Raw genomic sequence first — 16,532 nt, 5'->3', positions numbered from 1 at the left:
TCCCCACTAAAATTGGCCCCCAGTCTAATGTCGAGTTCCTAATTTGGCCCTCCGCTACAAACACTTTGAGAGCCCCTGATCTAATGCTTCACAGCCCTAAAATATTTCATAAACAAATGGATTCATAATGGTTCAGACGTTTAGAAAGCTTTGGTTTTTCCATCACAGTTTTAATGTCGCATAACATAGAACACATCAATTGATGGTTTGCATCATCAATCGATGGCATAAGAGGTTAGCCACCTTTACAAGCCCTCTGCAGGTGAGCAGCTGATGTGCACAGCTGGAATCAATTGACTAAGTGGCACTTAACTTGATAACATAGGAATTTTTATTGGTGAGGAAAAAGTGCCAAAAAAACAAAGGCAAAAATGTAAAATATGACATGAGGAAGTGGGCGGGGCTTAACATTGGAAATAGTCACATCATCAAGTGACATCATCAAACGATGTCAGTGATGTCATTGGCAGATATCAAGTGACATCAAGTGACATGATGTCACTTGATTTCACTTGATAGCAAGTGACATCAAATGACATCATCAGTCACAGCTTATAAATAGACGCCAGGAACAACAGAAAGCATAGGTAGAGAGAAAAGACATCGGAATTTACATTTTGAAAGTTACGGAGCACGTTTGAAACATGACCTCAAAAGTGCAAACTAAGACCCAAATAAGAAAGATGATTGAAAATAATCACAATTTATGCCAGGGTTTAGAGCCTGATAAAGGGTTGATACTTGAAACCAGGTTACTGCGTGAAATTCACAAGAACCTAGAAATGCAAGAAAACGATGCGTTAAAATTAAACAAACAATACGAGAAGGACATGAAAAATATTCAAAAGATTCTGGTCGAGCAGAAAGATTTAAAAGAAATGTGTGAAGTGAAGGAAGACAAAATAAAACAGCTGAAGAAAATGATGGACATGCATTGTAGATCAATCAAATCGTTGAAATTGAAACTGTGGGATCATGAAACTCTGGAAAATCAACTCAAACTCTTACAACACGAAGAAAAAATGTTGACAGAGAGAAACAGGAAACTGGAAAAAGAGATTTTCAGACTTCGTAGCACTTTTTATAAACAAACAATATTGTTGAACACAATCAAAAAAGAGGAGATTTTTGTCCAAAACTTAAATCAGGAAACAACAAATTATCAACAACAGCTGAAGGAATTACAAGATGCTATTCAGCAGAAAGGTTTAAGAGGAGAATCACCTGACCACACAGCAAAGGCGATGATCTTCCAGCAGAAGTTTAATTCCAAGAAGGACATGATCCACTACAAAGTCACGTCAAAGAAAAGAGTGGAAGAAGAACGCGAGGATAAAAACCGAGAATTAGAGAACAAGTTGGACCAAGAACGTAACTTGGAGATCAGCAGACTCAAAAAGGAAAATCAAGCTTTAATGGAAAATCTTCAAATGTTACAAAGTGCTGAAAAGATGAAGAAGAAGGCTGAAAAAGACAGTGAGCTGCATGCTTTGATGAGAGAAAATTGTCTCCTTAAAAACAGTATCCATCAAACTCAAGCTCAAATTAACAAAGAAGAGTTTGCACAGACCTGCCCTGATGAGGAGAGAGCTGTGCACCTTAAAAAAGGCTCTTCTCTTTTGTCAAAAGTACCTCAACGTCTTTCCACAAATCTCCAGAAATTTAAAGTTGACATGAAAAAGCACACAGGGAAAAAAGCAAAAGCTGCTCGGAGAGAGGACGACTACAAAATGGAAGATGACAGGTGCACTGATGGTAGAGTATCTCAGAGTCCCAAACATGTCCAGGGTTCTTCACCAAACCGTCAATTGGACTCAGAAAGCACAGCAAATTCCTTAAGTGACGGCTCACTTCAGGAGAAATCTTTAAAATGCACGTCGGACAAAACTAACAAAACAGAGTTTGCAGAGACCTGCCCTGATGAGGGGAGAGCTGTGCACCTTAAAAAAGGCTCTTCTGTTTTCTCAAAAGTACCTCAACGTCTTTCCACAAATCTCCAGAAATTTAAAGTTGACATGAAAAAGCACACAGGGAAAAAAGCAAAAGCTGCTCGGAGAGAGGACGACTACAAAATGGAAGATGACAGGTGCACTGATGATAGAGTATCTCAGAGTCCCAGACATTTCAAGGGTTCCTCACAAAAGGGTCCATCCTCAGGGGACGACTCACCTCAGGAAGAATCCTTTACAAGCACGTCAGTCAACGATTCATCAGAGGGGAAACAAGAAATTCAGGACCCATCGGAAGAGGAAAGCTATAGTGAGGACTCACAGGAAGATGAGAGGTCTACAGGCACTTCAGATGATGTCTGTAAATTGGAAACTGAATCAGAAGAAACAGAAGACAGTGAGAAATATGACAGCTCATCGCAGGAAGAACAAGAGGAAAGCTATAGTGAGGACTCACAGGAAGATGAGAGGTCTACAGCCACTTTAGATGATGTCTCTGATTTGAAAACTGAATCAGAAGAAACACAAGACAGTGAGAAATATGACAGCTCAGTGGAGGAAGAACAAGAGGAAAGCTGGGAAACTTACAGTGAAGACTCTCAGGAACCATCAGATGTTCCAAATAGCTGGGATGAGAGTTCAAGTGAGGAATCAAATCAAATCAGCCCAGCTAAACAAAAAGCAGGCATGAAAACGGAGGTTTCACCAAAGAGCCCCCAGAAGGGTGTCAAGGAAAACTCTGGGAAGCAAAACAAAGGTTCACCTCAAGATTTATCGCCTAAAGACAACAAAGGGAGAACTGTCTCAGCCAACATTTCACATCAAAAGCTACCATCCACACCACATAAAGACACCAAGATGACTGTGGATACTGCAAAGCTAACCAAAACATGTGACGGTGCAAAACAAGACTTGATTCCCAAAGTATACCAAGCTAAACCGGTCAAAAACACATCAGATGATCCAAATAGCTGGGATGAGAGTTCAAGTGAGGAATCAAATCAAATCAGCCCAGCTAAACAAAAAGCAGGCATCAAAACGGAGGTTTTACCAAGGAGCCCCCTGAAGGGTGTCAAGGAAAACTCTGGGAAGCAAAACAAAGGTTCACCTCAAGAGTTAGCCCCTCAAAAGGGACCATCCACACCACATAAAGACACCAAGATGACTGCGGGGAAGGCTGTCAAGGAAAACAACTCAGTGAGGCAAAACAAAGATAAAAATGATACAAGTTTATTAGATGCTATGAACGAGCTTCTTTTAGATTTGGATGGCCCTCCCTCACCTCATAAAGACACCAAAAAGACTGTGGATACTGCAAAGCCAACCAGAACATGTGACGGTGCAAAACAAGACTTGATTCCCAAAGTATACCAAGCTAAACCGGTCAAAAACACATCAGATGATCAAAATAGCTGGGATGAGAGTTCAAGTGAGGAATCAAATCAAATCAGCCCAGCTAAACAAAAAGCAGGCATCAAAACGGAGGTTTTACCAAGGAGCCCCCAGAAGGGTGTCAAGGAAAACTCTGGGAAGCAAAACAAAGGTTCACCTCAAGAGTTAGCCCCTCAAAAGGGACCATCCACACCACATAAAGACACCAAACTGACTGCGGGGAAGGCTGTCAAGGAAAACAACTCAGTGAGGCAAAACAAAGATAAAAATGATACAAATTTATTAGATGCTATGAACGAGCTTCTTTTAGATTTGGATGGCCCTCCCTCACCTCATAAAGACACCAAGATGACTGTGGATACTGCAAAGCCAACCCCAAAATGTAATGCTGCAAAGGAAGAATTGGGCTCCAAAGTCTGCAGCCCATATGTAGCATTTAAGGAAAACCCAATTAAAGTCAAGCTACCAAACAACACGTCCGATGACTTGAATAGATGTGATAACAAGAGCTTCCTTAAGGACACCAAAGAGAAGACCTCTATGAGTCAAAACAAAGGTTTAGCTCAAAAAGTTAAAAACAAGGACGCTGTGGTAGATTCTCTTGACGAGTTTCTTTTAGATTTGGATGGACCTCCCACACAGAACAAGAACTCTATGAGTCAAAACAAAGGTTTAGCTCAAGACCGGGAACCTCAAGTGCATAAAAGGGACAACTTTTGGGACATGATTTCAACTCAGAAGGGACAGTCCACATCAAAGCAAATGGAGTCTGATAAGCAAAATTCAAATGATATCATGGCTACAGGTATAAAACATGAAGTGATCAAGAGCTTCCTTAAGGATACCAACGAAAAGTCCTCTATGAGTCAAAACAAAGGTTTAGCTCAAGACCGGGAACCTCAAGTGCATAAAAGGGACAACTTTTGGGACATGATTTCAACTCAGAAGGGACAGTCCACATCAAAGCAAATGGAGTCTGATAAGCAAAATTTAAATGATATCATGGCTACAGGTATAAAACATGAAGTGGTCAAGAGCTTCCTTAAGGATACCAACGATAAGACCTCTATGAGTCCAAACAAAGGTTTAGCTCAAAAAGTTAAAAACAAGGACGCTTTGGTAGATTCTCTCGACGAGTTTCTTTTAGATTTGGATGGACCTCCCACACAGAACAAGACCTCTATGAGTCAGAACAAAGGTTTAGCTCAAGACCGGGAACCTCAAGTGCATAAAAGGGACAACTTTTGGGACATGATTTCAACTCAGAAGGGACAGTCCACATCAAAGCAAATGGAGCCTCTTAAGCAAAATTCAAATGATATCATGGCTACAGGTATAAAACATGAAGTGGTCAAGAGCTTCCTTAAGGACACCAACGAGAAGACCTCTATGAGTCAAAACAAAGGTTTAGCTCAAGACCGGGAACCTCAAGTGCATAAAAGGGACAACTTTTGGGACATGATTTCAACTCGGCCCCGCCCAGACACATCTTCCAATGCACCATCCACACCACGTAAACTCACACAGGAAGAAAAGAACCTCCAGATGGCAAAACGTCTAAAAGAGGAATTGTTCTCCAACTGCTAAAGCTCATGTGTCCAACAGGATATCAGAGAGAGTCATACTGAAGTCATGCCAAGGTTTGGTTGATTCTGCCAATGACATTCCTTTGGATGAGAATAGATGCACACAGAAAAAGACACCAAAGAAAATGCAGCAACTGCAAGGCAGATCAAAAAAGGGAAACCTCTGAAAAGAAACATTTTCAGTTCAAGTGAATGCTGGAGCTACAACTCATCCTCTGGATAGGCCATCAGAGTTTGCAGGCCGAGTTTGTCTGTTATATAGACATTTTTAGTTTTTTTATTGTGTTTAATGTTTTTGAAATTCAAGTTTTTATGTTTTTATGTTTTTATTTATTTATTTATATTTATTTAGGGTCAGGGCTTAGATGTAGGATTTTTTATTTTTTTTAAATATGTTTAACTTAATTTAAAGCACTTTATTTAAAATTTTCATTATATTTAATATTTATTACCTTCACGTTTTTACTATGTTTTTATTTACTTGTTAGGGTTGGGGTCAGGGCTTAGATGTAGGATTTATAGATTATGTTTAGCTTAATGTAAAGCACTTTATTTAAAATTTTTTATTGGGTTTTATTGTGTTTTGAGTTTTTTTTTTACTGTTTTTTTATTCACTTGTTAAGATAAGGGTTAGCTTTAGGGGTTTTTATTAGTTTGTTTTATTACTTACAAACAGTTAATTAATCAGAATAAAAAAAACACAATTAACAAACCAGGGGGGTATTCCAGGAAGCATGTTTAAACTAGCCTGACTTTGAGCCTGAACTCTGGCTGAAATCCGCCTGAACTTGCTTACTCTGGGTGTGTCGGTTCCAAAAGACCGGATAAGAGTTGGCGTAATTACGCCCGACTTGGTAACCCTGGGTTAATGGGCGTGCACAGCAGGTACATAAAGACATTCTCAATAGATCGCCGATTTCTGGAGTCACCATGGAAACACGTGGTGAAAAAAAACCAAAACGCTGTACTTCAGTGAGACGGAGTCTGAGATTTTAATGACGGCGTATGAAGATTACACGTCCATAAAAAAAGTAACACGGCTGCATCATCAGTAAAAGACAGAGTTTCTGCGTGTAGAAAAAGAGCAGACAAAGTAAACGCACGAGTTTCTGATCTTGTTTCCATTTTCCTTGTGACGCATATATATATATATAACGTATCTAATTTTGCCAATTTAAATGAATTACTTCTATTGGGAACAAACAATTGAGTTAAATTTATTTAACCTAATTTCTTACGTCTATAAAACTCAATAATTGTTTATACAACTCAAATTTACATATTTATTTAACTAAATGTCACATTACTCGAATTCAATTAATCTTTTTTCCATCTTAATTAATTATATTTCTTGAACTCTCAAATGTCTAAGTTTGAGCCGGCAGATATTCTCATTTTTATAACAATAAAAAAGACGGGGGGAAAAATGCACGGAGTGCAATATTTCAAGCAGGAATTTACCGTTACTATCGTTACATCAATAGCCCGTAGGGGTGCTACATAATCTGATCATCCTCTCCTTCACTCTCACTCATGGTGCAGAAACGTAAGCTCAGTAGGGCAAAATAACTCGGCAAAACATGGTAAAACACAGTAAAACAGCTAAACAACTAAACACATTTGGTCAAAAACCCACACTTGAACCCAAATTCGTCCAGACAGGCAAAGGGAATGATATCCCAGAATCCTTTGCGGTGCCGATCTAACAGCAGCACCAAAGTTACACCTACTTAATTGAATTAATTTGAATGAAAGTAAAATAACTGTCTGAAAACTACGTGTAATTTTTAAACTGACTTACAAAAAAAAGATTTATCTTAACTGAAACAAATAATTAAGTTAGATCAAAGTAAAAAAATATTTTTCCAACATCCATATGTGGTCTTATCACCATCTCACTGTGGAAAAAGTATTATCTGAGCTTCTTCATCCACTAAATCATCTTCAAATGGACACTCCATGCTGCCTCACCTCTCTGTAAACAAACTAAGCTTCAACTAAACCTGCTCCAGACCAGGTTATGTTCAGAGCATGAGTTGCTATGGCAACTTGACCTACCCTGAAACATACCTCCATTTCTGGAACCGAAAGCTGAGGTTATCAACTTCCTTAGCCTCAAACTTACCGTGGTAACTAGCATAACCTGCTTCCTGGAATACCCCCCAGGAATCTTAAAAAAACTGTTCATTCCCTTTTAGTAAATAAAGAACTTTAAAGTATAATTTTTAAATGTAAATAAATAGATTTAGCTTATAACAAATAAATAAATAAATAAGTAAATAAACAAAACAAAACAAAACAAAACAAAACAAAACAAAACAAAACAAAACAAAACAAAACAAAACAAAAAAAATAAAAAAATTCCCCCTCCGAGAACCGCCACCTTACCGTGGTGGAGGGGTTTGAGGGTTCAAGTTCTCCTAGGAGCTAAGCTGTCATGGGCTAATACCCCTGGTGGGGTCTCCCATGTCAGACAGATCCTAGGAGAAGAGCCGGACTAAGAGCGGTTCAGAACTTCATTAATGGTTTGCTACATCAAAGATCAGTTGTGTCATTGACGGTATGGGTCATAGTGTTGCAGCAATAATGAATCTATCAAGAATGTCAAATTGTGTATTTCCTTAACATTTTGAAATGTCCCAAACCATCACACTCCCACCATCATGATTTAACCAATGATATAATATTGGTAACATGCTCAAAATATTTCACCCCATCTAGATACCAATATAGAAACCCAAAGAAAGGCCTTTTGAGTCATGGCACTGCTTGTCCAGGAAAAGATTAAAATTTTCTGTTTTTGCAACCAGGATGGCCGAGTGGTTAAGGTGTTAGCGTATGCTCATGTGGGTTCAAATCCCACTCCTGGTAGAGAAAATATCTTCTCTGTGTGTGCATATTGATGTAGCAATAATGAATCTATCAACAATTTCAAATTGTCTATTTCATGAACATTTAGAAATGACCCAAACCATCACACTACCACCCTTCATGCCTGACTAATGATACAGAGTTGCAAATGTACTCTAAATAATTCCTGTCATAGATACCAATATAAAAACCCAAAAGAAAGTTAAAAAAAAAATAAAACCAAAAATAATAATCAGTGATTAATTAGCAGTAACCAATCTTCAATTATTTATTATTTCCTGATTTAATTGAAAGTCCAACTTTGACACATTTCTAATGATATTACATCCACCAGTGTTACAGTCAGAGAAAAACATGAAATAGTGGACTCCTATTGAACTTTACTAACAACCACTGATGTTTTTCTCAAATATTAATGACAATAAAAAAAGTACTTTACATATCAAAAAACATTCATTTAACAATGCATGTCTGGTTCTTATATTAATGTTAAACATTTAGTGGTGGGTCTGGCAACACCAACACATCAGGTGTCATCTCTACCAGGAGTGGGGTTTGAACCCACATGAGTTATCACTCATCTGACCTTAAGGTCCAACACCTTAACCACTCAGCCATCCTGGCCACAACACACATGAAAGGTGCATCTCTAGAAAATCTTGGGACAGACAGTGCTTTGACACAAAAATGACTTTCCTTGGGGTTTCCGTATTGGTATCTATATGGAGCGAAATATTTAGAGCATGTTAGCAATATTGTTTCACTTTTCAGACATATAGACAGGTAGTAGTGTGATGGTTTGGGGCATTTAAAAATATTTAAGAAATGAAAAATTTGACATTCTTGATGGAAGGATTAACACTGCAACCAAACAAGGCAAATGTGGGGCAACAATTGGGTGGTAGAGATGACTTCTTGTTGATGGTGAATAGTGTGGCAGGGTTGATGAATCGATCAGGAAACTTTTCTTTTTTGAAGAGATGCACATTTCAGGTTGTGTAACCAGGATGGCCGAGTGGTTAAGGCGTTGCGCCAAGGACTGCGCCCAGGACTGCGCCCATCAGTCGAGGTAAAGCTTTCAAGTTTTGTAGGAACGCATGCAGAGGCCGCGGGTTCGAACCCCGCACCGGACGCGTTCGAACTGGTTTTTTTTTTGGCCTCGTGGCTTTCTTAACCTCTTCTGCCAAGTTTGCCAGGCCTCATAGCAAATGAGATTTGTTAATAATAAAGTTATAAACTATATGACATTAATAATGGAATTATAAACTATATGAAAATTAAGATTTTTTTTCACCTTTTTGTAACAGTGACTTTATTTTTTTATATTTATATTCACCCTATTTGTTGGTCATTTCATTCTGTAATTTGAAGTTAGATTCCTTTAGACTGGAGTTTGAAGAGAAAATGAATTTAAATTTCTATTTATTTGAAAACATTATAGAGATTGACAATAAAGTTTGCTTTGAATCTTGAAACAAAATGAATTGTCTAATTAATGTACTACAGCAGCATAACAATATAATTATTTGTGTAAAAACAACTACAGATGTAATGTATTGACAATCTTCTAAAATCTGACTGTTGATTTAAAAGATGAACACAAATTAAAATACTCAAGTGCTCATGTAAAAGTTCTTTAATGCAAATACCTCCGTAAATGGCATCCATATGACAGTTTTCTATCCAAAAATTCAATTATTATATTTTGATCAAATACTGAAATATTGAAATAGCAAATTTAAATGACAAATACAACTCAAAGCTTAAAAAACACAATAATTCTTACAGAAAACACCAACAAAATATTATAGAAAAAATATATAAAAGATGGTATCATCATTACAATGTTTAACTTTAGAAAAAACAAAATCTATATAGAAAAGCACAAAAATAAACCAATATAAAACAATAGGTGCTTTGGGATGTGCAAATTTTTCTGTGCAAGGACTGCTCTGTTTGTGGTGGTGCTGGTGGTGGTCCTTTTAAACAAGAACGACAACTTGAAGCTTAAAAAACACAATAACTCTTACAGAAAAAAAACCAACAAAATATTATAGAAAACATATATAAAAGATGGTGTCATCATTACAATGTTTAAAAAATTATATAAACCAGTATAAAACATTAGGTGCTTTGGATGTGCAAGTTTTTCTGTGCAAGGACTGCTTTTTGTTTAAAGTGGTGGTGCTGGTGGTGGTGGGTCATTTCCTCTCTTTTTTTTCCCATATCCACGCTTCTGTAGCTCAGCCCTCCAATTGTCAAATGACTGAGTCTCTGTTGCTTCACAAAACCAGTTCCCAAAGTACTGACGGTGGGATGGTGGCTGTCTGTTTCCACCGCATTTGCTGCACGTTATGGTTTCTGTTTTTTTTATGTATTTCCTTTTCATAATACCCATTTTTTCTGCTTCCATTTTCCTCTTTCGGTATTGTTGTGTCGTGTATGGCGTGCTGGAAAGAGGCTGAGGTGATGGCGGCACAGCAAGTATGATCGGCACGGCAGGAGGAGGAGGCAGGACAAAACTGAATGGGACATTTAAAACGGGAGGAACCAAAACCTGTGAGGTGGATCCTGATGGGATGATGAAGGGTGTAGAACTCAATTGGGGTGCTAGTGCCTGCAGCTGTGGCTTTGCCTTAAGTTTTGCCTCCCCAGCAGTGTTGGGCGGAAGCACAAAAATGTGCGGCTGAGCTGAGGTCCCCACCTGTAAAGGTGTTCCTTTCTGGAGTGGATCTGGAAGTTTTTCTGTAGCTGCCATGGAAGCAGCAGGTTGTGGGATGCCCTGGTTTAAAATTAGTTTTTCTTGTGCCCGGCACCGCCTGCTGTACCTGTAAATATGTGCAAAACGAAAAGGTTCAACAATAGAATCAAAACAGGGTAACAGCTCCAGCTGCCTTTGTGTTTATAAGATGCAAGACAAATGAAAAAGCCCCCCCTACTATTGTTTGATCCTATTTTTTGATTAAACTGTTTTGATTTTCCTCTATGCATTCTGGAGGATACAGCTTCTTATATTTTTCTGTTTGATGTTGTTGAAAATGTATTCATAAAGACTGAAAATGTCATGTATTAAAATCATTCTAATTTACTTACCATTGTGTGACTGTAGCAGCATTTACTTCTGGGAGCTGGATGGTGGTCTCACTCATAATTCTGGCATTTGAGACGACACACTCTCTAATCGTCCTGTACATTCGCACCACCATAGTGAACCGAGAAACCTTCTTCCCTTCGCATCGGACGGCGTTTGGGTACAAGGCACAGAGTCTCACAAAGATGGCCTCTGACACTCGGTTGCAGTCTGGCCACTGTGCAGGACTGTGAGCCCCGATAAAACACCTGAATGAAAAAAGAAGGGGAAAAGTAAGGACAAAAAAACAAGGATATATGATTTAAAGTGTTATTTTAAAACCAAACATTTTGTTTTGTGTCACTTCTTTTGGTGGCTCAGCTCTTGTGTGTTTTTTGTCTACTCACCTTTTTGTGCTTTCGACGCCGGGGGCTACAATTTTTTTGGTTGCTCTAAATCTACCCTGCTTCAGGTGGGCTTGGTGACGCTGGGAGTAAACCGTTTTTTGTTTGTCATAATCCCCCAATGACTGCCACAGGGAAACGATCCGGTTTGACTCCTCTGCAGTCACCACAAGGTTATTGTGCCGGAGGCCGACCAAGAAATCAGCCAGCTCCTGCACGGCCCCATAACCCTCCACGTTGTCAGGGCCGACAGAATCCTATAAAACAAGAACAACAATTAGTGAATCAAATTAAAAGAAAAAAGACATTTATGATTTTGAAAAGAACTTAGTCTTACGTCACATGAAGAGTCCAACTGTTGAGGGGTTGCTGGCAGATCTGTTTTGGAGGCTGTAAAAGAAAAAAGCAAATCCCTTAATAAACAGTAACATGATAAATCCTTATAATGAAAGCACTCCTAGACCTTTTTTCCCATTTGCAAAACAAAATACCGGTAAATAAATAAAAAACATACATACTACTTTACTTTTTCTTTTTTCAATAGAAAAGTTGAACTAAACTCACTGCTCTGTTCAGCGGGGGATAAGACACAAGGGGGAACAGAGGTGGTGGTGGCGGAAGGTGATGAAGAGGGAGATGGTGATGTAGGTCCAGGCGCTGAGTGTGTCGCACTCGTTGAAGGACCCTCAGGAGGAGGAGGAGACCAAGAGGGGCCAGGCTGAGGGTCTGGAGCTGACAGACTGCTGGTGGGTGCCAAGGATGACGTTGAAGAGACTGTGAAGGTCCTCACTGGCTCCAAAGTGGCCACAGTGAAGTCTTCAAACTCTTCGGGTTCATTGAAGCTGTCTTCAATCTCCATGTCCATTGTCTCAGACTCTTCAACAGCCTGTCTGTAATCTTGGAGAACTTTACCAGTTTGCTGGTAAAGGTACTCCACCCCTAGAAGTTCACCTGTAAAAGGCAAAGCACTCATTAGAAGAAGAAAAAAGGTTTTGAAGTTCTTTTCAAAAAAAGTGTGCATACCTGTGTATTTCCTTGGCCCAGTATAGGGAACAATTTCCTGGCCAAGGACCTCCTCAGACAAACTGTTAGCAGCATGCCGCAGGAGATGGTCGTAGGAGCATGGCTGCTGCTGCTTGTCTGATGTGGCGGCTACAGCGCGGTCTTCATTCCACCTGGCCAGCCCATCTAACAGGTAGGCCTGGAAGAAGACATCACTTGCCAGGGTGCCTGTAGTATCCATGGAAAAAACAAAACACACGTTTCCATGCATAAATACATATGGCTTTCTATATTTTTTACAATATTTTAGGATTTTTGTGTTTCAAGGAAAGATAAAAGAACAACTTACCAGGGATGAACCTATTCAGGTGAAGATGAAAAGATTCAAGGGATGTTGAACCTCTGGCACAGCGGTATGTGGGCAAACGATGTCCTCCTTTCAGGATTGTTCCCGTCCTGGTGTACAGCTGGATGCCTGGGGGGTCCTGGATGCAGGCCACATGTTTTGCCTGAGCAGCTAAAATGCCAGCCATGCGTGCAGAGTTGATCAGAGGGACCCCCAGAGTGTCGCGGCCATTGTCCCCATCAAAAGCTTGGATGAGGCTTTTGATGAGAGCCAGAGTCTCCTGAGAGCCACGTGTCGTTCTCCTGCAGTGCAGGGCTAACTCACTGCGGCTAATGGACCGCAGCACGTCAGCATCTGAGGGATTGGTGAGCCTGGCAGAAAGTTCGGAGCGCTTTGCGATCTTGAGGGCTGTCAGATCTTCCTCATCCCACATAAAGAGACAGTGGCTGAGGCGCCTCATGAAGGATGCATACAGCTGGTGTGAATCAGTGGTGCAGCCCACCGAAAACCTTCTCATGAAGTGCCATATGTCCAGGCGGATGTTAAGGTCTTTCCACTTCTGGAACATTCGCCGAAGAAGCGTGTTTCCACAGCAGTCTCTGTCGACGTAAAGCACTTCAGGGGGAGGTACCCCAGCCACTGCATATCTCCTTATTAGCCCTTCGATCATTGGCCCCAAGCCAAAACCTTCGCTAGCAGTGAGCACAGACATTATTATTTGGCCGTGCTCATTGCCAACATTTGTTGCCCAGGTCGCTGTTCCAAAACCCCTTCCAGCCAGTTTCCGAGCCACTTTCTTGGTGGAGTCCAGCTTCAAGATGCGTCCATAAGTTGATGTTACTGAGGCCTTGACCTCAGTCAGCCTCTGGAGAACATCTTGGGCGTAGACCTGCATCATCCACCTGTGCTTTGGAACAGTAGGCATTGGAGGGGGAGGTGAAAACGTGACTGGTCTTATGAGACCCTTTTCAACAGCCCCTTTGACTTGTTTACAGTCCGTCAGGTACTGGACAGTCTTCTTCAGCCACACTTCTGAATGACTCTCCTGCACCTTCTTCCTAATCTGGCTGCTGCTGTTTCCCAGACCCCTCTGGCGCATCAAAGTGACCACCCTCAGGTCACAGGCAAGCTTGGATGTGAGGATGCAGGGAAACTGCCCCCTGTGCCCCACATCCAGCTGGGAGACGATGGCATGGCTCCAGCTGATGACCTTTCTTTTGCATATTTTGCAAACTAAATATTCAGATGCCACAAAGTAAGTTATGTCCAGAGAAATAACTTGCCTGATCTTCTGATGAACACCAGATGAGGTCAGAAGCCCTTTGTGGCAATCTGAATGAGGACATGTCAGCTTGACTTGCCAGAGTTTTCGGGGCATCCAAAGGAAGAGGGGGCTGCCAAAATAGTCTTCGGGCTGAGGGACATTGGTGACGTGCAATGGGAATTGTGGAGGATACCACCACAGTCTGTCCACCCTGCTGAAGTCCAGTTCAGGATGTCCTTGCGCTGTCCATTTGAAAAGAGCTTTGGACATCCATCTCTGGTCCACCTCAGGCAGTGTATGGAGCCAGCCGGCTGGAAGACACACTCTTTGTGCTGAAAGGAAAAAGAGAAGGTAAAAAGTCTATTAATAGAATTTGTGCATGGATAAAATTTAAAATTTCAGGGGACACTTAAACCTTAAAGCTTTTTCAGTCAGAGCAAATGCAAAAGGGTTTTGTTTAAATATATAAATAAAAATGTTGGTGTCAGTGGTGTGTGTGTGTTTTTTTTTTCTTTAAATGCATGCTTGAGTAAATACATAAAAAATTCTATATAAAATGTACATACTTGCTGAGTGAGATTTATCCCATCTGAGTGCTTCTGCCAGAAGCGTGCTGTCGTCCACTTCACTCGACACGGGTAGAAATGTGGTGGGAGTTTTTGGACCTGCAGCGGTGGAGAACTCCTCACTGGCTTTAGGGCCAAAGGCTGGTGGTGTCTGTGGAGGATTGATGGAGGTTTCCACAGTTGGGTGTGGGGAAGAGGGTCCTGCTACTGGGAGGGAGGAGGAGGAGGAGGAGGGGGAGGCTTCGAGGGTGAAGGGGGATCCTACAAGCGCAGGTGAGGAAGAAAGGGATCCAGCTGGCTTGTTTAAAGTTGTGGATGTGGAATGTGGCCGTGCATGTATCAAAGCTGAAAAACAACAACAACACAGCATTAACATCCACTGCCAATAAGATTTAATGTAACTCAGGGTTTGGAAAAAAAGAGAATTGTTTTCTTACAGGGTCTGACTTTAAATGGGGACGCCAGCCTTTTTACAGCTTTCTCAATGTTTTTGTCCTTGGCCAAATTACCCACTAATAGGGAAGAGAGAGACGCGGTGGAGATGGGCTGAGGAGTTTTGGGGTGTGATGGTGAACTGGGAAGTCTTGCAGCAGAAGGATTAGACGTTGATGGAGTCTGAGAAGAAGAGGATGCCATCGATGGTCCCGGCTGGCTGGACAAACTAGGCTGTGTCTTCTCTCGTGACCACTGCTCCTCTTTCATCGCCACAGCAGTTTTGGCAGATGGAAACATTTCCATGTATTCTCTGAAACTTTCTTTGTTGCTGGCATGATCCTTGGTGTCTTTACTACCCCCTGTTGGATCTCTCTTCATAGCAGCAACAAGGTAGGCAGCATAACCTAAAGCATTTTCCAGCAGCCATTTGAATGTCTGGCCCTGGAAAATACCAAACTGGATCTCAAAGAAGCCAAGAAGATGCTTTCTGTTGGAAAGATCTCCCTGATGATCCAGCAGGTTCTTTGTTGCCTTTTCCAGTACTGCTTCCGGGGACAAGGGCTTCATCCATGGCTTTCCTTTTTTTGCCTTCTTATAGGAATAGGCTTCCGATGAGTCTGACAAATTCAGAATGCCACTAGCCAGTCTTCTGAATCTGGGTTCCATCATAAAAGCTGAATGAATCAAATGAGAAAAGCAGATTGTAAACCATAAACTGAGCTGTGCAAACACAAGATGAGAAAATAAAATGCTACAGATTGAAGGCTTTAATACAGTTTTATTTGATTGGATGGATACATGTATTATTTACTTTGATTTTTTTGTGAGTTCTTAAATACCAATTGCTTGTTTTTTGCGGAATGTTATTAATTTAAATTATTATTAATTATTATTATTATTAATTACTATTATTCAAAACATTAAACACAACAAAAGAAAATAACATATTGCAAAGCTTGAGGACAACAGTCTGACTCATTCCCGAAATAATTCATTCATAAATCTTTCTTATGTTTAATAATAAAAACAACAAAAATAACTTTGAACAAATAAAAGTATTCGTGTGCATGTGTGAAAGTACTCGCTAGTAAAACATGCGGCCGAAAGGCAAATAACAAACACAAAGAAGCAGCAATCGACACGTAAAAGGTCCGGTTATTATTCATATTTGAGCAGCTGATGCTCTGATTTTATTTTTGGCCTGACGTTTTCAATACAGTAAATGACCAACGTGAAAAACACCGCTGCTTGCTAAAAGTTCGGTTACACATTTCAGTTAGCCTCGCTTTCAGACGATTAAAAAAGATTTACTTGTTATTTTACTACACGGTCAGTGGAAAAACCCCGCTGGTTGAACAACAACAATGGAGGACACTTACTGTAAATGACCAAAGGAAAACAACCTTTCTAGCGGAGTACGACAGGTAATACCATCAGCAAAAACGTGTTATTACGATAGAACAAACATTTAAAAGTAAATTTCACAATGACAACTCCGTACTTACTGTGAAAAGTCGTGATCAACGTTGAAAACGGGATCAAATCTTGCTTCGACACTTTTAGCGATGTTCGCAAATGCAAATGAAGCGCTCTTTTTTTTTTTTTTTTTTTTTTTTCCTTCAAGCGCTCTTCTCTCTTCTTGCATCT

At 40.3% G+C, this 16,532-nt stretch overlaps 1 protein-coding gene and 1 long non-coding RNA gene across 3 annotated transcripts; both read right to left on the bottom strand.

Moving 5' to 3' along the window:
* Positions 1-7,286: 7,286 nt before the first annotated feature.
* On the bottom strand, positions 7,287-14,172 carry LOC110013889. Of its 2 annotated transcripts, none has more exons than XM_023959386.1 (7): positions 12,624-14,172; positions 12,296-12,502; positions 11,837-12,223; positions 11,610-11,662; positions 11,276-11,529; positions 10,892-11,137; positions 7,287-10,626 (listed from the first exon to the last, which is right to left on the bottom strand). In XM_023959386.1, exons 1-7 carry the CDS (start codon positions 14,152-14,154, stop codon positions 9,972-9,974), a joined length of 3,333 nt encoding a protein of 1,110 aa, XP_023815154.1. In that variant the 5' UTR covers positions 14,155-14,172; the 3' UTR covers positions 7,287-9,971. The 2 variants fall into 2 exon arrangements, with proteins under 2 accessions (XP_023815154.1, XP_023815155.1); XM_023959387.1 differs by having other exon boundaries at positions 11,945-12,223.
* A 10-nt stretch (positions 14,173-14,182) lies between these two features.
* Positions 14,183-15,024, bottom strand: LOC105355541. Its single transcript, XR_002874032.1, has 3 exons — positions 14,888-15,024; positions 14,451-14,795; positions 14,183-14,216 (listed from the first exon to the last, which is right to left on the bottom strand). It is a non-coding gene; the product is annotated as an uncharacterized LOC105355541 (long non-coding RNA).
* Between the last annotated feature and the right edge of the window lie 1,508 nt (positions 15,025-16,532).

The sequence above is a fragment of the Oryzias latipes genome, chromosome 10 (assembly GCF_002234675.1).
Source record: "Oryzias latipes chromosome 10, ASM223467v1".
NCBI lineage: Eukaryota > Metazoa > Chordata > Actinopteri > Beloniformes > Adrianichthyidae > Oryzias > Oryzias latipes.
Note: the sequence above shows the minus strand (reverse complement) of the source record. Positions and strands in the feature narration are given on the sequence as shown.

What these genes read in the sequence shown, in the direction of transcription:
- LOC110013889 (XM_023959386.1), bottom strand. Translation starts at nt 14,154, where the DNA reads ATGTCCAAAGCTCTTTTCAAATGGACAGCGCAAGGACATCCTGAACTG. An exon ending in TGGGCCAAGGAAATACACAG is followed by an intron (nt 12,224 to 12,295) that starts GTATGCACACTT and finishes TGCCTTTTACAG; the next exon opens with GTGAACTTCTAGGGGTGGAG. An exon ending in AGTTGGACTCTTCATGTGAC is followed by an intron (nt 11,530 to 11,609) that starts GTAAGACTAAGT and finishes CTTGTTTTATAG; the next exon opens with GATTCTGTCGGCCCTGACAA.